The sequence below is a fragment of the Poecilia formosa genome, unplaced genomic scaffold, assembly GCF_000485575.1.
Source record: "Poecilia formosa unplaced genomic scaffold, Poecilia_formosa-5.1.2 Scaffold534, whole genome shotgun sequence".
Taxonomy (NCBI): domain Eukaryota; kingdom Metazoa; phylum Chordata; class Actinopteri; order Cyprinodontiformes; family Poeciliidae; genus Poecilia; species Poecilia formosa.
Window position 1 is genome coordinate 1 of NW_006800473.1, and position 24,240 is coordinate 24,240.

At 35.6% G+C, this 24,240-nt stretch overlaps 1 protein-coding gene across 1 annotated transcript in view; it reads right to left on the reverse strand.

Annotated features, from left to right (window-relative positions):
- Positions 1–582: 582 nt before the first annotated feature.
- LOC103129310 (potassium voltage-gated channel subfamily KQT member 1-like) overlaps positions 583–24,240 on the reverse strand; it is a gene marked incomplete at its 3' end in the record, with an annotated part of 33,640 nt that continues 9,982 nt past the window's right edge. The window contains exons 3-10 of the mRNA XM_007540352.2: positions 17,657–17,783; positions 17,128–17,206; positions 15,563–15,659; positions 10,318–10,458; positions 4,004–4,114; positions 2,364–2,459; positions 2,064–2,180; positions 583–751 (exon numbers count right to left, since the gene is read on the reverse strand). Of these exons, the coding sequence (XP_007540414.2) occupies positions 583–751; positions 2,064–2,180; positions 2,364–2,459; positions 4,004–4,114; positions 10,318–10,458; positions 15,563–15,659; positions 17,128–17,206; positions 17,657–17,783 (937 nt within the window). The remainder of the gene's footprint in view (positions 752–2,063; positions 2,181–2,363; positions 2,460–4,003; positions 4,115–10,317; positions 10,459–15,562; positions 15,660–17,127; positions 17,207–17,656; positions 17,784–24,240) is intronic.

The following is a 24,240-nucleotide window of genomic DNA, read 5'->3' on the forward strand; positions in this document are numbered from 1 at the left end:
GAATTACTGAGAACTGTATTTATGTTCATAGAGATATTCAAATTGATATTCAAATTAATTACCTGATTCTCAGAATAATATTGCTAATTTGTGGAACTGTACACCTATGATTTGCTTAAAGTGTTCAACTTCTTATTGATAGGAAAAATAAAACTACATTTAGGTTTTGTGCCAGCATTGAATGGTATTTGAGATTGTTCACAATTCCCTACACAATGACTAAAGCCCCAGTTGCACATGAACAAAATAGCCCTAGAAAATGATGCTGCCACCATCATGCTTCATTGGGGGTTTCTTGGTGTAAATTGTGTTCAAACATTTTATTTAAAAATATGGTCAAAAAGTCCAACCTTGGTGTTATCAGATCGTAACATATTTTCCCACATCTTGGTTTTATTTTTACATCACAAAACACGCTATTTTAGTAGAAACGTGTGTATATTGCAATGAAAATAAATACAAATTGATTAATATTATTTGTCAAAACATTAGGTTTCCAGTAATAAATTGCCTGAAGTAAATATTCAATATTCTAAACTTGAATAGGGGTCCAACAATTTTTTTAAAATGCTGTGGTGTAACCTTTATGTTTTCTATGTTCTGTTTTAGTACCTGTGCCGACAGTGCTGTAAACATCTGAACTTAGCTCCCTTCCGCTGTCAAACACAGAGTCACAGGTGATGCTGGGGACGGTGGGAGAAGCTGGACCATTGTCCTTGTCAGTACTCTTCAGCTTCCTCCTCATCTTCACCTGCACAAGTAAACAAATGTGTTTCTCTGACATTTAAATGACATAACCCCAAAACAAAGTTGACCTTGTGTCAAAAAATAAGCTATTTTGTCATTTTGCTTATGTACTGGTGACATTTTTGACCCCTGGAACAAAAACACTCACAGTAGTAACAACATTTGAAATATATAAAACATTAAAACCGTTGACAGATATAGTGAGCCTGGTATATCTTGTTGCAGTGGAAAGGACGCTTAGACCAACACTTATTTTTTTCACTTAAACATTTTTGAAGATAAGTCATACCTCTGACTTTTACAGTACTCGCCTAAAGCAGTTGTAACCCCCTACCTGTCCCTCTCAGCAGGACATCAATGAGACATGTGAAGCTGCTTAATAGCTTAGTCTGATGGGATCTAATGACAGAAGCTGTAAGTAACACATCCACTGAGTACCCACCCAGGCGCCCCCAGGCAAAAAAGATCTATAGGACAAAACACTTTGTGACCCATCCAGATCTTCTTTTGACACGTCATTGCTCGTCAGAGAAATTTTGGTCATAAAAGGAAGAAAAAAAAGCAGAAAAAAATCATCAGCATTTGGCTGATCAGTAAGCGAATATATAGTTGTGAATGTCAAATTATTTTGTAAGAAAAAAGCAAAGTATCAAGGAATACAAAGACAAGTTGAATGCTATTGAGTGAATTGGTATCAATAGTTTTCTTCACCTAAATAAAGAAAACAAAACTATTTTGTATCTACTCAGTATAGCTCTATGTGACAATAAGACCTGCTTGATGAGCTTAAATAAGTAATTAAGACATAAAAGCAAAACCAGAACAATCCTATATAGAAACATGTTTTCTCTGTCTTTTTGAAACCTATACAAACATTGCTCCCTTACATGCACTTACCTCAAGAAAAATAATTAAATGTCACAAGTCATCAGCATAATCCAGTATGACTTTTTTTTTTTAAATCCAAGCCACAAGAAATGGAATGTATGACACAGTTTGAAGAGTATCAAGGGATTTGAATTACTCAGTATTTTTATTCAACCCCCTGAAGTCTATGTAATGTAGTTGGTGATGGTGCTCCACTTGCTGTCCTATTTCTTTATCTTATTTCACAGCACAGAAAAATATTCATGAAGTAAAATAAAAACATTCAGCAAAAAAAAAAAAAAGAGATACACCTTCACACTTGAACTGGTCTTAATTCACAATCCACAGCATTCCAGGGTTATTCCCTTCAAACTGCATTATTTAACTTTGTGTATCTGAAATTATGGTAGGAAGTGAAGAGGAGTGAAATCCTTAAAATGATTACTAACCGATTTTTTCTGCTTCGGGCTGTAAAGAGAGGATGCAGGAATGTCGGATTTCTTTCTCAAAAACAGCTTGAATGTAGCAGAATCAAAGTTATCCACTGCAAAACATCTCCACGATGTCTGTGGAGACATGGAAATAGAAATGTATTGGAATGATTGATACAATTCATCCTTGACCATATTTAAAAAAAAAAAGAAAGAACAAGATGCAGGAAAGTTTTCTGTCAGTAATAAAAGTTGGGCTCTGAGACTATTCAGTCCCCCAGCTTCTCTGAGGTTTCCTTTGAGGGTTTTTTTAAATACCTGTATGAGACAGGCAGCTGCAGGAATCTGTCTGTTGAAGTGTTTCTGTCTTTGCTTTTGCTGCACCTTCAGGGCAAAGCCAGAACCTAAAATTCCCTGTGAACAACAACAGACTGATTTTTTTTCCTTGTTGCTTATTAATTCCATTTTAATCCCACAGATATGAGCATGAATGTGGGCCAAAAACTGAGAAAACATGAAATGTTTATAGGAAAAACATTTCATTTTCCTAGTCATGCAAACACTGATAGAAAAAAGAACACAAACGTGGATTTAAACACTTTTGTAAGTCTTTTTTTTACCTTTTAGAGACTTGACAATGACTAAAATAATTACTGACAAAATCGATTAATTTATGTCATCTCAACTTAATAATTATTTTAAATAAAAAAGAAAAAAAAAACATATCTCTTTTCAGTTTACATTACTTTTGGACAAGCATTTGGTAATTTTTAAAAACAACAACTGAGTATAAGGTAGTTGACACTGTAAAACAAATAAAATAGTGTTTTTTGCTATTTTTTTTGTAACAACTGACTCTTCATATGAGAGCAACTATTCAGAACATATCATCCACATCAAGGTTTCAAATCCACATCAGATATTTTAAATCTAGATTCTCTTAAACTGGAGCTGTTTCATGCAATGTGTGACAAGCCCCTGAGCCATTTAATGTTCACGTAAAGCTTGTAAAACTAAGTTGAATATCATTTAAATGCAACTGCCAAACAAAAACTGTAACAGAATAAACTAAAGGTGAGATCAAAACATGTTAAACAGAGCACAAAGCAGCCCTTTTATAGCTTTTTGCATATTATATTCTTCATGTCTTTAATATTTAATCCATGTGTTTTCAAAAACTTTTTACCCAAGCCTTAATTTGTGGATTATTTTTGCTCGATTCTTTTTTAAGTGTGGATAGCTTGGAGTGTTCAATAATTATTTCAGTTGCTGTACATGAACAGAAATTGACCTTAAAATTTCTGGTATTTAGAAACATGGCTGTGCTGTATAATTAATTTATGGTCATAAAGGGTCAGCAACCAGTCAGTCACAAATGCCTGAGCTATTGATTAGTTTCAGCTTATTTAGTGTTCCTGTTCAATATTAGTCTACTTCAATAGACCTTTGTTCATTTTGTACTAAATAAAAAAAAGGAAATGTGTGTTTACATGCAATATCTCAAAAGTGCAGGCTCCAATATCCAACCATAAGTTCCCATAATGAATGTCAATACACTTTTCCCCCAGGTAAATTTCTTCTGATCAGCGTTATAGAGAGCAAACAGAGAAATGTTTGGGAGCAAAGCTAGCTTGATTGACATGCCTGGGAGTCTATAATTTAGTGACTTATGAGTCACAGAGAGACAAAACACCTGTGATCTTCAGTCGCATGTAAATTATTTTGACTCATGGTTTTTATCTTGCCGTCATCTGTCGGTGGAATAGGCAATCCATCTCTGACAGACAGTTACACTGTTGTTAGTTATGTTAGCTGTGTTGTCTGTTGTATTCAATTTTCTTTTCTCCATAATTATGGCTTATGGCTTACAATAATTTAACTACCAAACTCTCACAATGAAGATATCCATAATTTGCATTTTCACAAAACAACAAATCATACTGAGTGCATCCACTTACTGCAGGCAGAGCAAAAAACGATATGGCAAACACAGAAAAGCAGGAAGCAATGGTCTTCCCAATCCAGGTTTGAGGCACTTTGTCTCCGTAGCCAATTGTAGTTACAGTCACCTTTAAAACAGAAAAATAGAAGAAAAAAATGTTTATCCATACAAGAGATTTTTTGTTTTAAAACCACTAATTCAAGTAAATTTATTGCGGTTCTTATGTGGTTGTTCTTCACAGGTGTTCAGTCGTGTGACAAAGAGGTTCAGTTTTTGTTTTCCTCTTGCCCCTTATACATATTTCTGATTTAGTTAATATCTCTATAGTCTATAGTTGGTCATAATGCTTTAATTTATTTCTGCCATAACTGTTCTTCACTCACTATCTTGCGTTTGTATTATGTTGTAGTCTACATCCGTGCATATGTTTTTATTTAAAACCAACTTCTAAAGCTTTAGATGAATATGAATGTTTCTTTTTTTTCTGAGTACATTTCTGGTAAATTACTTCCTTGTTTCTCTTCACTCACCATTGTTTGTCCCTTTTAGATGCTGCAGCTGGAGCAAATGTGTGGGAGGGGCCGGCCCAGTATTTCCTGCTTAAATGGGTGGCTGATGTCACTGATCGCATCAATGGGTTCTACCAAATGGAAGGTTTTTTTGTATTATATTGTTTGTTTTTCTTTAAAGTCAGCTTTTGAGTTGCCTGGTATTAAATGTTTTATTTTGCAGACTATTCAGCTATATAGATGAGTTTGTAAATTATATTAATAATCTTAATCTTGTTTCTTTGTTTAGAATGTGTTATTTGGTTTGACCTGTTCTATTATGGTATAGTCCAGGGGTGGGCAATCCTGGTCCTCGAGGGCCGGTGTCCTGCAACTCTTAGATGTCTCCCTGGTCCAACACACTTGAATCCAGTAACTGAATCACCTCCTAAGATTTCAGATGCTTGAGATAGATTTCAGAGCCTAAAAAATGCTAAACAATAAAAATCACAAGAAGATCCTGGAACCACCAGCAGATGCTGTTTTCTGTTCACCTGTTTTGACCCTTTGACTACACTACCTCACACTAGGACATTAGGTTTCCTAAGTGAAGATTAAAAGAACAGCTTATGTTAGTTGCCAGTTGTCACATCACCATGGTTGACCTACAGTGCACCGGACATGGATTCCCTTGACATTTTTTTCACATTCTGTTACACTATGACCAAAAACTTCAGTCTATTATCTTTTTATTGTATATGATAAACTAACTTGCACAAAGAAGTGCATAGTTGTGCATTTTAGTCCACTCTTCATCGCAAAACAACTCAAGCTGACTTGAATGGCAGAAGGGCTGGATACCATCTGTGAGAATTAGCGGTGCACATCGATTTACAAGTCTTGCAACATGTTCTCAGTTAGATGCAGACTTGGTTTTCTTATTCAAATGCATAAATATAGGTTGATCTGAACCATTTCATTCTGGCTCTGGCTTCATGTCCAGGGCCATTGTCCTGCTTATATGAGGACGTCTGTCCCAGTTTCAGGTGTTCCACAGCCTCTAATACCTGGTAGCTCTGTCATCCTCTACTCAGCTCTGAGAGATTTGTCCAGTACTTTGCTGACCTGACCATGTCCCACAATGTTAATATTATGTTTAGGGTGACCTGTAAACTTAGTTTACTCCACATATATGATTTGAAAATAAGCCAAAAAAGTTAAATTTTTCTGCCACCTGACCAGACTATGTGCTTGCTGTATCTCTTATATGGCTTTTAGTGAACATTTTGTGGCTCTGTTTTAATAATGGATTTGTTATTGGTTGGGTCAACATTCATAAGATGTTTTAAATGTTGATCAAAAGGTTTTGGTCATCACCTTTTGATGACCAAAACCTTTTGGTTTTGGTCATCAAAACCAAAAGGTTTTGATGACCAAACCCTTCAGTATTTTTTTTTTAAATACTGAAGGGTCAAAACACTGAATGAATGCTCTTAAAATATGCTGTACCTTTTCTCTCTCAATAATCACATTGCTGGCTAGATCAGAAGCACACGTCTAGTTCAAGGTGATAATTATAACACCTGAATATCCTTTCTCCTTAAAATACCTATGTGTTCACTACATCTATGAATTATTTAAATTGATTGTAAGAGGCAATAGACCTGTCCTGTCTTCATTACAATGCTGACCTTCTCCTATTCAATAAAATATTTCATTATTTAGGCATACATGGAGCATTTACACATGTCAAAAAGAGATATTTTGTTTTTGACCACTTCCATAACAATGTCTCTGAATTGAACTGGGTTTATTAGTTGTCTGTCAGCAGTTCTTCCATAGCTGACTAAGGCAGTGTGCTGAATAAATTGCCTCTTGATATTTGGGATCTGTAACACAGTAATCTGCTGGGAAATACCCCCACCCATCGGCCAATATGGTAGGTAACGATGCAGACTTTGGTCACAAGCCACTAGAGAGACACTGCAGTCCAGCAGTTTGCATGGGAAATTTCCATGCTGCTTACATCTGGCAACAACCAAATAAAATAATAATGGATAATATTGTAAAATAACTACCAAAAACAAAATCATGGCCGACTTAAACATAACGAGGCCAATGAAGTAATAGCTTTCCAATAATGTAAAATGTTTTTTGAACAAGTAACATACTATCATGTCACTACAGCTGCAAGTTATAGCTGCATAATATAACTTTTATAAAAAATATATATATATATTTTTTAGATATTTGTTGAAATTGTCACTATGTCATGACAGTAATCTATGAGACAGATAATCTGTGAAAAGCAAATGTTTAATTGCATTTTAAAATTCACTTTATTCCATTTAAAAGGGCCAAATTATTACATCATGTGCAGTTATTACATTAAAAGTTTTTCTTATGTTAACGGTTACAACACGTACCTCCTCATTAAAATCTCCAGGATAAGAAAAAGTTGGTTTCAGTATAGATTTCTCATAATTGTAAAAGCACAACTTACTTGTTACTTGGTCTGCAGCTATTATGGACACACGCCTATATTGTAAGAGGAATAAGGAAGCAAGAGTGGAATATGTAACAACTGTGGTGACCTGATTTCAACGGCCTTCCAACCATTACAAAGTTAATTGTCAATTTTGTAAAGGCCTAAATTAGATGGCTTCATGGCTACAGGTTGCTCTTAGACTCTAAACCATTTTTTTTCTTTCTGACCATGAAGATATAAACATAAAATATAAAATATTGCATTGATGGTCAAAAGGCAAAAAACAGAAATAGTTTATAGGCCTTAGGCCAAAACTGTCAAGGTCTAGCATGGGTTCTGCATTATTAACACTCCTTTTATGTTGTATGGCTTAGCTTGTTTGTGTAGGTTACAGTTACTTCCTGAAGAACTACAGCATAACTTATTTTTGAGGAAAATACTCTAGACAACTCTTGGTCTTTGTAATAAATTACCAGTCTTCCTGACCACAAAATTGAACTTTTACCTCGTTGGTTCTCTCTCACATGTTTCTGCTGTAGAAGAACCGAAAACAAAATCACTGTGTGTAAAAACGGATAAAAAAAAAAAAATCCATCAACCGAAACTTGTATTTATGTAAGAAAGGTTATCGACTCAATTGAACATGTGTGTGCTTTTAAAAGAGTCCCTTAAGTTTTTAGAAAGCTGAAGTTCATCCCATGTTCTCTTCACTATTTGTGTTAGTGCCTGCATTAGCAGCCCACTGGATCTACCCACGAGTTTACACACTCCTACTTCAACAACAAAGCCACAGAGAAAACACAGACTGTGTTTGACCTTTCACAGTTGAAGAAATACAGCTCCATGGTAGTCAAGTGTTCCTTAAAAAGAACAATATTTTAAAAATATGATCATAATCAAAGATCAGAGGTAAATCTATTATTCAACAATATAAGTGAAGCCATTCCCAGCTATAAGGTAAGTAATTCCAACAGATGTAACTGTGACTGTTTTAGTCACAGTTACATGTTTCAGTTCATCAAAAAAAAACTTTCATATGAGCTACAGCATACATATCCGGTTTTCAAATAATTTCACTCACCAAGGGAAAAGAGCAATCCAAAAACGTCCCTGTTTCTATGTGAAAAAGGAAACGCCCTCTTCTAAATCATGAATTGACTATAATTAATATGAATATAAACAATTATTAATGATATATTAACTTTGTTAGCCACGCAGCCACACATTTGGAGTTAATAAATCACAGATGTAGAATCTTTAAAATAATAAGGAGATAATAATAAATACCTCATCCTGCTTAGATCAAAAGGAATTCAAGAACAGATGAGAAATATTGTCCTTGACCTCTAACAGTTTGTAAAAGTTACAAAGTTATTTGTAACTTAGTGAATTATAGCAGGAGTTATAACCCACAAATAGAGAAAACGTGAAGTATTGGTGAACATTCCCAGGAGTGGTCAGTTAACTAAAATCAATCTATGACTGAGCCAACAGGTTTCTTTTGACTGGGACTAATATTAAAGCTTCAAAGTCCTGATTTTATTCTGACTGACAATCAATGGAGGCAGCTAAATATTAGGGTAATGGCAAGTAGGCCAACTGGCCAGAAAAGCCTTGAAGCTCATTACCAAACAAATTTCATCAATTAAAACATAAAAACATCTGGCTGATAATTATAGGAAGGGTTCAATTAGGGATGTAACTTTCAGAGTCATGTCATCTTAACAACAAATAATGAATATGTATGTTGTCAAAGCATGGTTTGAAACACTCACAGTGACAGTTAACCTGTTGAAAACTTTCTTTAAGCTTATTCATTTCATATGCTTTAAAATTACGCCATCTGTTCAACACAGACAAAAAAATTATTTTCCTTATGAAATTAGACATTCAACACTCTTCAATCTGCCGTTAGCGACTAGATAAATCCCAAACTAGTGAGAAAGAGGCAGTAAATGAAATTCATTGAGCAATAAAAAGCAAATTTTAATGGGGAATCGCCAAAAAAATAAAAAAAAAATAAAAAAATGCCTCTCTGCAGCGAAGTGACATAATCTGTTCGGTACATCTTTAGCAACTTGGCATTTTATTTGCTTGCTCTGCAATGTGAATCGCACAAGTAACCAGCTTGTTTATGCAAAAACAAAATGTTATCCACACTGCAATAAATCATAATTTGGACAGTGGATGCTGTGAAGACGCAGCTTCAATATTTCCTCAAGTGGTTAATGTGTGTCTTTTTAAATGAGATAATAATGCAGATTAATTTTACATTATGGAAGGAGTTATTAGTAAGGAACTACATTATTTTGATGCTGCTTAACTTTATTTAAATCAACCCACTTAGCTATGGGTCATATAGAGAAATGCCTCGATAAAGATTAGCAGCTTCTATGTTTAAACTGTTGTAATTGTTAAAAGGTGTGTTGCAAATCAGTGCAGTCCTAATTGCAGCATGTTTTATTTTTATTTGATCAAACATTGTATAAATTGAAACAAGTTTAAAATGTAGCTCTGTGTGTTCCATTATCTTTTTACACTGAGTGAATATGCACCAAAGATGAGGCTCTGGCTCAGTTGAGTCACAAGACTATTGTAATGATGAGATGGTGTTTGCAAATTGAAGACTCTGTGATTAAGCAGATGGTAATCTCCTAAGAACAACACCCTGCTGCCGGGTTTAGAACTGGCAGACAAGTGTAACATGGGAGCACAAAAACTCCAACAGATGAGCAGTCACTTAAATAACATTACAAATGTTAAAAATACACTTTGAAAAACAGTGTATTTCTTGTAAAAAGTGACTGGTAAAGGTCTGGTTACTGAAACGTTGTCTTGATCATTTTAAATAGTAATTTGAAAAGCTGCATTTCATATTTGTGTACTCGTAACTGACGTGATCATGAAAACTGCCATGATCATTCAAAAAGATTTATCTTACGACAAAAATGAAAGAGAAACCTTACATCTCACATTGTAGTTGGAAACTTTAGTCCACTCTGCTGAAGTTATTTTTTTTTATGCACATTTCTCTTTTCATTCCCTAATAGGATTTTTTAATACTACATTGTCTGACTTGGGTGTAAATTTGCTGAGAAATCCACTTCAATTTCTTTTATTATTATTATTTGTTTTTATCTCCAAAATAATGAACTTCAAATTAGTCAGAAATAACCTGACAACATTTCCTAGATTTATGGACAACAGTAATTCCTTGCTACCTTAGTTGATGATCAAATAATCACATGCATTAACTCAGCTACTTTTCTTCGTATGTACCACAAGGGAGTGATTCAATTTTTGCCATAATTATAGACATATACAAACAGTCATAACCAGTAGAGGTAGTCTTACCACTCCCCACCACAACGCATCTGCATAGTTTCCAAACCCAGTGGAACCTGTGCCATCAGCTGCATCCTTTTCTGCCAGGTAGACAAAGTACGAAGAGAAGATCAGGCTCAGAAACCCAATGTACAGAGTAGTGATCAGCTCCTGAAATACACATGAAGCAAAACAATAGTTATTTCAATCTTAAACCAAATATCTTTTTAAGGTAAACTACTCTCTGATAGTTATCACTTCCCATAGGTGTCAGTTTTATTAAGGTTATTTGCTCATGGTCTCTCATATATAAAAATGGCATATGGATTTGAATATTCATGTAAACATGGTATGTGAATAAGATTAAAATATCCCATGTAAGTCATTCATCAGGTAAAAAACTGCCCTTTCAAAAGGGCATTTTATTCCCTTGCCAACCCTTAAACAGTCTAAAAATCAACTTAGATTTTCAGACTGTCATTCTGTGCTGGTGACAGAATGACATCAGGACAGATGTAATTCTGTTGTTATTGAAAATTGTTCTTCAATATTATCTTGGATCACAGTAAATAGACAAAACTTCTCCCAACAAGTATGTCCATGCTTTTACAAATGAAGCAAAAGATAAAGCTGTTATGTGCTGGGTTGTTTTGAGGTTTGTTATGTGTTCCTGACTCTTTCTTTCTTTGATTTGATCAGGCTGATTTGATCCAGTGCATAACTTGTCCCTAGTTATTCCTTGTTACTCTAGTATAATTATGTTTCTTATACCTAGCTATTCTTTAGTTTTATATTTATTTCCTAGTCCCCTGTGTACTCTCTCTCCCTCTCCTCAGCCTGCCAGCTGCTCTTTCCCCTCACACCTGCAACCTGTTAGCTAATCAGCCCGGGTCTTTTGTTCTAGCAGTCACCCTCACAGTTTTTAAACCCCTCTCTTCCTAACACTCCTTGCTGGTTCCTCCTGTAATACCCTGTTGTTAGCGTTTTTCTTGGATTTTTTTTTTTTGTTTTTGTTGTGCTCTGACTTCCTGTGCTCCTTTGTAAGTTTTCATCATTTTCTTTCATAATAGAACAGTCACCATGATCCATGCTTGCAGCTCCTGCTCTATTTTAGAGTTCACCAACAAACACATCATGATAAAAACAATGCTTTCAACACAGCTTTATGAAGATTTTTCCATTTGTTGCTTTATTGTCACAAATAAATTATTTGATTTATTAAATTTATTAAAGACCCTACACCAAAAGTTATTGCTCTCTAAAACTCAATACTGTGCTATCCTTGGCATCGAAAACTGCCATCAATGAGCTACTGGCAATGAGTCTCTCACATAGCTGTGTAGAAATCATGGCCCACACTCTTCTTTGCAGAGTTGTAGTCATTCAGCCACATTGGAAAACTTTAGAGTCTGAATGGTCTGTTTACAGTCCAGACTTAAACTAGGTCACTGTAAAACCAAGCACCCAAACATAGTTAGAAATAGCTTTGCAGCTATTATTTCATTGATGTCAATAACTTTGTTTCTTGTCTGTTTCTGGGTTTTGCTCTACAGCCCTGCAACATGCAAAAAGTGTCAAAGACAAAACATCGCCTCCTTATCTCCACCTGTTTGCATGCGAGTATAAACCACTACTAGAGAATAAGAAATGTAAAGTTAAATGTTTTATAGAATGCAAACGAGGTTCCTCAGAATGTTCTCATTTTATCAATTCATCAGGGAGGAAAACATCAGTGTGCATGTGTTTGTACTGCCATCATTTCCATCTGTGAACTGGATAACTGAGCCCCCTCACACTCTCCAAAAAAGAAAACTTTCCGCAACTTTAATGTTTGTAGATTTTTGTGTTGAGTCTCTTGGACTAAAATTACTCAGGGCTGATGTCCTGATGTCTTTTCAAGCTGTTGCACTGCAGCTCTAAAAAAACAAACAAAAAAAACTGTGGAAGGTACCACACACGACCAGTATTGCTTGTTGAGTGGATAAGTATTTACTACCACTGCCTGCAACAGCAGAAAATAGGAACCAAATGAAAAGAGGGAATAGTAGAAACACAATGTCTACCCCTGCAGCTTTGTTCATGCCCTCAATTAGTCAGAAACTTTGAGCAATCCTCTCTCCCCATGTGCTGCATTGAATAAAAAAAACAAAAAAAACAAACTTAAACCATATTATTGTATTCACAATAAACAACTAACTACAATCTGCCCAGGAGGCAAAACTCTCATATATCATTGACGTATAATCACTTACTATGCGATTTAACATCTGTTTAGGAATCATGCTCCCCAGTAGTAATTATTTAGAATGACTTCCTGTTGAGTAAAACTACTCCATCTGGTATAATGTAACATTATAAACCCAGATAAAATTCTGCTTGTCATAAAAACAAACAAACAAACAAAACATGTAAAAACTTAATGGATTAACATATTTCTAACCATTATTCAATGTGTAGTGGCCATTTTCACCTGGCAACCTCTACTGAACACACATTTCCATATGCTAGACACCAAACTAGACAATTACATTTGCAAGCAAAAAAAAAAAACAAAAAAACATTATAATGTTATTGTCAGTCTAGAAACTTCTACAGCATAACCAGCCACACACTGCATTGGGTTTTTTGTTGGTTACATGGGGCTTTGGAATATCATATGATTATGTTACTCTTAAAAAGGTAATTTGAAATGAAATGATGAGTACAAGATATATAAAGTTCAATTCTCACAGAGACAACACCTTCACAAGACACAGATGGACTGCTGATGCCTTTAATCAGAACTGAGTTTTACAAGGCCTCTCAGAGAGTCACTCTCGTAATCACACTCCTCTATCAGACGCCATTGGTGTTTGTGTGTGAAGACTGAGCCCTATTATGGGTCCAGCTCATATGTGTGAGAGTAATTTGGCGCTGAAGCCCTCAAATTTCCTTTTCCACAGCCTTGCAAACACGGGTTGGATAGTGAATAGCTTCTGTCTGCGAAGAACATGTTTTGAATTAAATGTCCATGTTTTGTGTGACCATCAGGTTTCAGCTGTTTTCAAAAAAAGGAGGAAAGATTTGGTAATTAAACAAGATGAAACCTAAAGGGTGCCATGCCTATGTTTTCAGTCATCCAGAGATGAATGAAAACATCTCTGGATGCATTTTTTGCAGTTACAGCTGCAAGTCTTTTATGGTTTGTCTTTATCAGCATTTCATATGTAAAGGCAACATTTTCTGTCCATTCTTCTTCACAAAATAGTTCAAGCTTAGGCACATCAATACTATTTGCAAACAGCAACTTTCAAGATCTGTCACAGACTCTGAGTTAGATTGAGGTTTTGACGTTGACTGGTTAATTCTAACATGCGTTGCTCTGAACCATCCATTGTAACAATGGTGCATGGCTGGGTGTTACAGCTGTCGTCCTGCTGCAGGGTAAGCTTCCATCTTAGGCTCAAGTCTTCTGCAGCTTCTAATAGGTTTTCTTCCTGGACCGTTTTGTATTTAGCTCCATCCAACTTCCCATTAACTTTGGCCAGCTTCCTTGTCCCTGGTGAGTAAAAAGCTTTCCTGTACCATGATGCTTACATTACCATGTTTTACCATAGTGATGTCATGTTCAGAGTACAGTGGATCCTGCTAAGTTATCATGGACCTTGGCTGTTTCTTTGATTAATGTGCTTCTTGCCATGTATGTCACTTAGGTAACAAACATACTTGATGACAATGTCTTGGTAGCCTTGCCACTGAGATATACTATTTACATTTTTAATATGATGGATTCAGCAGTGCTCACCATGTGTTCAAAACTTGAAATATTGTTTGATAATGTAATACTGCTTTAAACTTCACTCCATCTTTTTCTGATTTGTCTGGTGTGTTCTTCATCTTTATGAACATGTTTCTTTGCGTTAGCTCAGTTTTTCCCAACCAAAACGCTCATCTGTATAAACACACCTTCTGCACTCTTCCCCCCATTTGCCTTGAACCAGCCACCAGCAAGTCTCAGGAGGAGAAAGGCTGTCATTCTCCAATTGTCACACCAGTCAATTTAAGCATGCTCATTTGTTCCCCGAAAAATGATAAAATGGAAAAGTGGACGTTATGCTGCTAGCACTTAGCAACAACTCATAGGTGGAAGAGAGAACACTGCCCAACACAAATAATGATCCAGCAGGAACACAGTGTGCTAAATAGTAAAACATAATTTAACGAAGCTTCGAGGCAGATAAATGTTCCTTGAGGAATTTTAATAATCAAGGTACTCAAATCATTCGAGGAAACGTTGCAGCCCTACTATGCATGAATGGAGAATCATGCAAATCCCAAATAAACCCCAGGCTGGCTTTCATAGGCAGATCTTCATCATCATCTTCATAAGTCTTACACAGAGTCACAGAGTCATCCTTGTAACAATTTTTGAAGGATGATTATTTTGAAGGTATAACTTGAATAACATGAGTATAAATAAGATTAATACACGGTGTGCTTCTGCTTTATCTTACATTGGCTTTTTATGCATTTATACTGTTTTAATAAGTAACTTTTAACAACCTATAAAAAGGTACCTGATGTAGTTATTACTCAAGATTAATAGAAAAGTACAACAATGTACTTATTATATCACCATCTGGCACTGTTAATTTTAAAAGGATGGGTGAACATCTTGTGAACATTTTGTTTTATGTTTAGACATTTTTACAGAGCTGTCAACATCACCGATCTCTGTTTGGAAAAGGTCTCTGATATTTTCCCTGCACCCATATTAACTGTCTTCATATCTAAACTCAGCAGCTGTCGATAATCCTCAGAAGCTATAAGTGATGTAGCCATCATGAAGGAAAGGAAGAACAGCAGGTGGCCCTGAATGAGTAAAACTCCTGACACCCTGCTCATCACTCATCACTTTCATATGGACATTAAAGGCAGCTACCATGGCCACTGGGGATAATCACAGCCACCTCTGTGTCTCGGTTAAATGACACCCTGGAGAAAGACATAATCCTTTCCAGTTAATGTGTCTATAAAATTAAAAAACCCAACCGTGTTCATAACTGAGCTTTTTCTTGTACTTCTCTGCTCTGAATACTATTTTTGACCGTATGATGTATATTCATGTGAAGACCATCCATTTCATTGCATAGTGAGAAAAATAATACATGATGTGGAGAGGCTATTACTCCCCAGATGGAGAGTCCCCAGCTTATTTATAATAGTCTGAAACCCCAGTGACAGGAATGACTGTGGACTTGAAATATACAACACATTTAGAGTTGTGATTTTGTACCTGCCGATGGATGAAGACAACTGAGCCCAGGAGACGCCAGGTTCCTCCCTGCCTGTCAACGTGCAGCATTCGCAGGATCTGCAGGAAGCGAATCCCTCTGGAAAAATGCAACACTTTTTACCTGCTGACAATATATGTTTGCCAAATGCAAGTAGACATCCCAGTGCAGACAATAGAATGGAAGCAATAATAAATGTTACATAAATTAAGCTTCTAATGAAATGCACCAAATGACTTTAAGGTTGGGGTCATGTGGAGGACAGCTGTCACTCTAACCTGGGGCTCTACATTGCCTTGCAAAGCTTCTCCTACATCATAATCTTGCCCACAGTTTGACAAGTTACAGCCACAAACTTTTCAGTAATTATGTAGGATTTTATGTTGTAGACCAATGTAAAGAAGAGCCAAACTGTAAAGTAAAAGGAAAGTTTTACTTGATATGTTACAAGTAAAAATCTGAAAACCGTGGTGTATTTGTGTCCGGTTAACAGACAGATCAGAGGTAACACCAGAAATAACATTCTGAAGACTTGTTCTGGTTTTAAAATAATACCCCAGACTTCAAAGATCTTACAGAGCTGGGACAAAAAGATATGGCACAATTTCAAACCAAGTTGTTAGTTATAGATTTTAACTGAAAGGCCAGACAAAAAGACCAGCAGTCGAAAAGCCAATAAGAACAGTGGATAAAGATCCACATGTCCATAGTTCAGGTGGAAGAATCTATTGACAGTACAAAAATTGGTCATGGATGCCACAAATCGGATTTTAATTTAAGAGTCGCAAGAAGAAAATAGTTTTTGAAAGAAAACCGATAGAACTCCTGTTTGCAGCTTGAAATACCAAATAGAGGAAGCATAGTCAGGATGCAGAAAACCAAGCACAGGGTACTCTGCTCAGATGAGGCCTTCATGTGACTTTCTGGTTTTAATATACTATATGAAGCAGAAAACTAACAATCCACATTGCCCCTAACACATCATCCCTACAATAAAACATGGTAGTGGCAGCATCACCCAGTGAGTAATCTCTTCTTCAGAATAAACAAAGAAACTGATCAGATTGGAAGGTGGATCAAGCGAAATACAGCAGTGGCAAGTTTTGAAAATGCATGTTTTACTGACACTCATCTGGAATGGGTTTGTGAAAATACTTCAACCTCTTGATATGCAAATCCGACTGGGACATGAATGTTAGATTATCTTCAAAGTATTGGGGACCTGCATGGAGTTGCATTCCAGACTGCTCAGATTTCTATTTGCTTGTTCTTTTTCATTCACTTCACAAATATGTTACTTTGTGTTGATCCGTTGCACAAAATTCCTTTGAAATACTTCCCATTATGTGGATGTAATCTGGAAAACCTGAAAGTTTGGGGGAAATTAATACTTTTGCAAGGCACATAATAGGACTAAACTATTTACAAGTATAATTTACAAGATAAACTTATACCTTGTTAATTTATACCAAGGTAGAAGAGAGCTTAGGGTCCTGGATGTCACTCTAAACTGGTACTCTAAAGACTTTGTATTTCATTTTCTACCTAAACACATAGAATTACTTACCTTACAGCAGAGGTGGCGAAAACCTGGCCTTTCGAACCCACTGACAACACAACTATTGAAGCGACAACCACTATCAGATCTGTGATAATGAAGCACATGAATCTCCGTTTAAATTTGGCATAGTTAGGGACATGAACATATTGGAGTTGTTCATCAATAAGACAATAGGGGTTTATCTTAGGATAAAAACAGATTAGGAAAAGAAAACATTTGGTTTTTTTTAAAAATTCAAAGTAATTATTTTAATCAGGTAAAATGCGAAGGTGTGAGTAATAATAATATTCACACTGGCACATTTAAGAATAAGCACCTGGAGGCACAAATCTCAACAATAGAATCTAAACGCAAGAAAATATTGCAGTGACAGTTTTAATTTCATGCCGAATTTGTCTTAACTATCTCATTTTAGGAAGAGGCTCGGGCTACATTGCCAGTTATTGTTTAAAAATTGCAAGAGTGGGTGAGGAGTGACATGTCTGCTTGTGTGCATGGGTAGAGATATACAAGTGTATGGGGATTGTGTTTTCACCTATAATAGATATTGGCTTCCTGGCAAAGCGCAGTCGGCCCCAGATGCCAACATATTTACTGCGGCAGCCTGCGGACCAAACGCGGACGAAATATTCCACACCGAAGAACACCACAAGGACGATCTCCTGTTAGACAAATGAGGCAGAGGGACAGAAGGATAGAAAAACAAACATCAGATGTTGTTGCAGGTTACTTGGTGCAACAGCACCTGAACAGCTGTTCAGGTTTGTGCCTCCTTTGCTTTAAAACAAATATGGTTAAATTATAAATGTGAGCACTCTGCAAAGCTTTTCACACTGTCTTAATCTTGTCAACACAATTAATTAAGGATTATTGATTCTCCCTCAGAAGAGACGCCATTTGTTAGTGTTCCATTCGTGTCACCTCATTGATGAGTTCTCTGACTCGGCTGCAGTGCACTTGTGCCTGATTAATATGTGACTAAGACATGTTTGTTCAAAGAATTTGTCTGTATTGTGTTGTTTTTAAAGAAGGGTTCTTCAGATTGTTTTTCATCTGATTTTTCTATCAGGATTCCTCTTGGAGAAAATTATTATCGTTGAAAGTTGTGATTTCCCGATGTAAACAGAGGCATAGATTTTATAAAAGATTGATGGAGCAACAGAATATGACCTAATTATTGAGTGTCCCTCAGCAGATAAGCAATTTGTTTATGTTTAACTGGCACCAAATTATGGAATTGTCCTTTAATTCATCTGCTGTCTATATGTAGCTAATTCTGATTTACTGGTGCATGATATCTAGTGGCTGCTTGGTCATTTTTATAGGTGACATCTGTGGTTAGGTATCATGGAAAAAGGCTTAGTACTGCATTTATACAGCACTAAGAGGATAAGAGGAAAAAGAGGATATATATAGTTATATATAAAAATTAGGAAAAAAATATAATATTCACAATCTAGTTCAATTCTCGATCAACTTATAACTGAACTAGATTCGTTTAGTTCTAACAATTAATAACAAGGACTCTAAATGTTAAACTTTATATAATATCTTAACCTTGGCCATAGTTGATCAAGAGCTTTTTATTGCACAGAGGACAAAATAATGTTTGTAGTAATTGGACCTTCAAGGAAAGGAGAACACATTCACATTCTAAAGCAAGATGGCTCTGTGTTGGCAAGGCGGTTTTATTTTTATTTATTTTTTTTACAATCTGTTTTGTGAATTTTAGAAGCTGAATTTGCTCAAAATGAAATACTCTGAATTGAAACTGGCAACATTATGTAAACAACAATGCTTCTGACTGGCAAAAAGAGGAAAAATAAGCTATGTGAACCAAAACTCTTTGACTCGAACTAAAATTATAATCAATGAAGCAGAAATCTTGCATGTTCTAAAGCTGCCATTTAAGTCCTTTATTTTTTCTCATTTTTTTCTGCACGGCAGGTCACTACTTGCATGGACAGTCTCAATTCTGATTGTTTTAGTAGCTAACAATAAAATCTGAAATAATAAAATGAGAATGTAATACAAAGCTTCAAAAGCTTTGTATTACATTAGAATCTTTGTGATTCAAGTTTTTGTGCATCATTTAACAAAACAGATTCCAAAGTGTTCATTATGAACACTTGGTGATCATTTTATCACTGATACAAAAGTAGTTTGAACACTTTTATACACAGAACAAACATAGCATAATGACCACCTGCCAAGTAGTTTGGAGATCCTGATATTTTTGGGAAACAGACCTCACCAAAGCATGAACTCCACTAGACCCCTAAAGGAGTGCCTTGGTATCCAATACCACGATGTTAGCAGCAGATAACATCATGGTATCTGCTGCTAACATCGTGTAAGTTGTTATATTGGGTTGAGATCTGAGAAATTGTGAGATCACACTCAGACTTCAAACTTAGTTACGTTCCTCGAACCAATTTCTTGATTTTTGCTATACGTTAGAGAGCATTAGTCCGCTCAAAAAAATCCATGACAATTTATTTCAGTGTGAAGACCCGGACAGGTCCTTAGCTATGCAGAAGCATACATGCAAATATTGTGATGCCCTTATATGATTAACTTATTCGGTGATTTAAGCTGCAGAAGCTAACGTGTTGGACCAGATCACATGGGCCAGCTTTCTCTCCCCATGTGCCTCAGCAGAGAACTTTGACTTTGTCAGCTACATTTGATACTGTTGAGCTACATTTGATACTGGACACTACAGACTGGGAACATCTCACAAGATTTACAGTTCTCTGGTTGGTCCTCATTGGTCTAAGCAACGCTATGATATGTTAGTACCTAGGCCTGACCACACATTACTCTTGGACTTACGGTAGAACATATAGTTCTTTTTTCTTCTCTAGGCAAATGATTGACAAAATGTTCTAAACATTCAGGTGGATAATTTATCTGAGAAATTAAGATTGCAGTGGCTTTCTGTTGTAAAATCTTACTAACTGCATATTTCAAGTCCTTCCCAGATGACTTTATTGGACAGAAGTAACTTTCTAATCGCTGGTCTTCTCTCAAAACTATTGTCCAATAGTCTTCACCTTGCTGATGCACACAACTCCACCTGCTGCCAGTGCTGAGCAAGCTCTGCATTGGTGGAAACATGATTCATTAGTGCCCTCCTCAGGTGGAAAGTAATTATTCTTTTTGATGGACACTGAAAATCTTAAGCCCTTTCCATAATGCAATTTAACATCTGATGTTGAACATTTTGATATTTCTGGCAACTATTTCTTTCAAGGAAATATTCTTTGCAACATTCCTGTCATATATTAGAACAATTTGGTGCAAAACGGCAAGGATTCGTTTTTTTTTTGTAAGCATAGCTAAAATAAAAGGATGATTGAAAATGACAAAAATAAAAAGACAAACCCCTGCATATGTTTCCTTTATAGCAATTAGTCTACTAATTAGATTGGAAGGGTTTTTTAGTAATGGAAAAATACAGGCAGTCTGTCTTTTTTTTTTTTTAATCTTGCATAGCATGAACATTCTATACAGTCTAAAAACTGACTAATTCCACCTGTTCATTTTTTTTTTTAATTCATGGTGATTGAATACATTCAACACAACGGACTTCAGCTATTTTATTTTCACCCAAGTTTAATGCCACCTTGCAATAAAGAAGGACCACTAGATGAGTCCAGTGAGTAGAAACTAATGATCTTTTGTAAAATGCAGTTTCATCCAGCTACGTCTTAATATTTGACAGCCGTAAGGAAAAAGAACTGAGAGAAAGTCAATAGCCGCTTCAATTTCTTTTTTTATGATGACACCATGTACGGAGTGAGTGATGGGAGAACACTAAAGGGTTCTGACAAATGATGTTTCCATGTTGAACTGCACATTTTTTCAGCAGTGTTCTTAATAGTGCTTTCTTTATCAGAGTCAATGAATATAAAATAGCACCGTTTGAAAAGAAAATTGGATGAATAATATGTTTAATTGTACTCCCGGAAGCTAATGTTCAGCCAACTGCTTCATTTCCTAATTTAATCACTGGTGGGTTTTACTTTGCGGTTGAAAAATAAGCTGCTTTTCCCCCCAAAAAAATAATAAATAAATAAATAAGAAGCAACACACCAACAGCGAGGGATGAAAAAATATGCAGAAACCATTTTCACTCACTTAAATCTGTAAGATATCAAAGAAAGCCAATGTGTGATCACAAATGGCCAAATTAGTCAAACCAACAGAGACTTTTTAGCTATATCTTCATCTGTATTTTATTAGGTCTTTTTTATAACTTAACACAGAAGGCACAGAAGGAAAATGTTCTGCTAGATGTGTGTGATGAGTTATATAGAGGGATACCTTTGAACTTACAACAGAAGAAAGAAAAAGGCCAAACATTTTCTTTTGCTTTCTTTGCAAGTTATAACTTAAAAGTAGCAGCTGTTTTTGAAAAAAAGGTTAGCAACTCAAAAATCTAAAACCCTTTATTAAATTAGTGAGGAGATTTTAGATATAAAACAAAACACCTTTTAATCATAAATGAAAGTCAAATTGTATATTTTAATAATGTAAGTTACTTCAGATTGTTTTGAGGTTTATTTTAGCCTTGCTGTGTATTTTACATCCTAATAGTGACAATAGAAGCCTATATCATTAACTATGTGTCTTATTTTATGGCAGTTTTATAGATATATGGGGACGTATGTTGCATAAACATGTGTCTGCTTTCCAAAATCATAAATTAAGACGTCGATATGAAACTGTCTTCAAGTGTGTTAAAGTAACAAATTTAATCTCCACACAAACAAAGAAATAGGTGATCTAAGCTATGCGGGTAACTTTTGTAACGGCTGAATTTCAACTCACATTGCGTTTAAATTGAAATTATTTTACAGCTGTGTGAGAAAAGGCAGCTTGGGGGGACATCTTGCTGAAAAGGTTGTGAAGACTGGCCCATTTATTTGATTTCAGAGGAAATCTATTTGACAGATATACAACACTGGTGCCCAAGCTACACTAATGCCTTGTGAAGGAAGTTTCATAGATAATCGAGGAAGTTGGAGCAGAAGTCACTGCACATGGTTGCTGCAAGGAGTCTGGTAGATTTTCTGACCTCGTTTTAATCACCATAACATCGGGGATGTGTTGTGTGTTCCTTTGTGTCTTGGGCAATTCATAGTCTGATGCATATTTTGTTGTATATTTAGCATTTCTGCAAAATATACAGCCATGCTAATAATTTCACTGTAATTATCAAGTTGGAAAAAGTCATGCAATTAAAAAAAAATCTCAAAGTCATGTATCATCTTCTTTTCAATTCATTCTCTGATTATTTTTATCTCTTTTTTATCAATTAAAATACAAATAAAATGCATTTAAGTTTGTGTTTGTGATGTGGTAAATGTGGACATAAAATAAAGTTTCAGAATGTGCCAGAAAATTCTCCAGAATTCCACTAAAAGACACATATTTGTGAATAAAGATATAACAATTAAAAAGACAAAAACCAATACATCTTTCTAACCTCTAAGTCACATAATGATCACAGGCCCACCTTTTTCTGCTCCTGCTCTTCCTTTTCTCTCATTACAGAAGCCACAAGGAGAACAATAAATCTAGGATTCCTCCCAAAGTCATTTCCCCCACACAGAGTCCAAGTCCCAGGGTTCCTCACAGCAACATCTTTGACCCAAATCAATCATCATTTTACATGCAAACTTTGTTTATACTCCCACTTATGTAATTTCTTAGAAGAAAAGGAAATCAGCAATGGGTAAAAAAATATCTCCATTACTAATTAAAATTTGAGGTGAAACATCTCATTCAATTCACTCTGAAATTTGACACATTTATTTAAATGGTCCATATTTTGCATCCTAAAAAGTGGAAAAAAAAAAAGAAAAAAAAAAGGAAAATCTTTGGCGCAGACTGCCAAGCATCTGACCAAAAGCACATCAGCCAGAGTTGCATCTCAAAGCACAGAGCAGTGTGGTCTGTGTTAACCTTGTGGGAAGGAAGAAAGAAGGAAGACAAAAAGAAAGGCTTATGTCACAGAGGAGGAATGAATGAAAGGGGTGGAGGGTCAGAGAAAATCTCCCAACTAGAAAGCACCAAGCACTAAACAGTCCCCCTGGGTCAGAGAACGAAACAGATGATTGTCTGGGATTTCTAGAGGTTCAGTCGTAAATATTAATTATGCATTATCTGAGTCGAGAAGAACAGGAAGATTAAACATCTCCTGAGGGGGAACCTAAGGTGGAAAATATTTTTGCAAAGGAAATGTATATTTCCTGATTGTGCAATAATGACAAAATTAACAATTCTTCATTTTAATTACAGATCCCGCTCACACAATCATGTTGTACTGTTTTCCTCACGAAGCTGATAATATACTTCTAGGATCTGGCACTCTATTATAACAGCTCATGAAGGACTTGTTCTCGTCTCATCCAAATATTCTCAGTCCAAGGTGAACTTGTCACATGCAGCACTCTTCATTTCTACACACAGCAAATCCTCAGCTCTTTTTTATTCCTTGAATGGGTTTTCTTTCATCTGAGTTTGAGGGAGCCACCACCCAACTGTTCCCTGACTGAGAAGATTGGGGTTAAGTTGATCCCTTTAAATATTGATTTTGGAGGAGTCGCGTTAGCTCTGTCAAGCCACCAGGACACACTGAAATTGTTTTTAAAAATGCGTTGTGCAGTTCCATGTGAACAGTTCTATTTGAGTCCGATTTTTGAGCCTGTTAAGCACTAATATTACTTTTAGGGAAATGAGATTTGATATTTGTAATTTTTATATTAAACATTTAACCAATTCATTTTAAACTATTACAATTACCCAATCAATTTGCACCAACACAATTTGTAAATTGGTACTTTTCCTTCTACATGAGCTTTAGTTTTTCATTCATGTAGTTCAGCTGACAGACCTTCACACTCAAAGTGTGTATTTTTTGTCGCTGTGTGCCATGGTATTTCAATAAGATGGGATGTTATGAATAGTTCATAATAATACTTCAGCAGCTCATTTATCTACATGAAACACATCATATAGATTAATTGAACACTGATGTTTCCGTGGCTTTATTTCTATTGATTATGATGATTTTCCACATACAGTTAATGAAAAAACAAAATAATAATA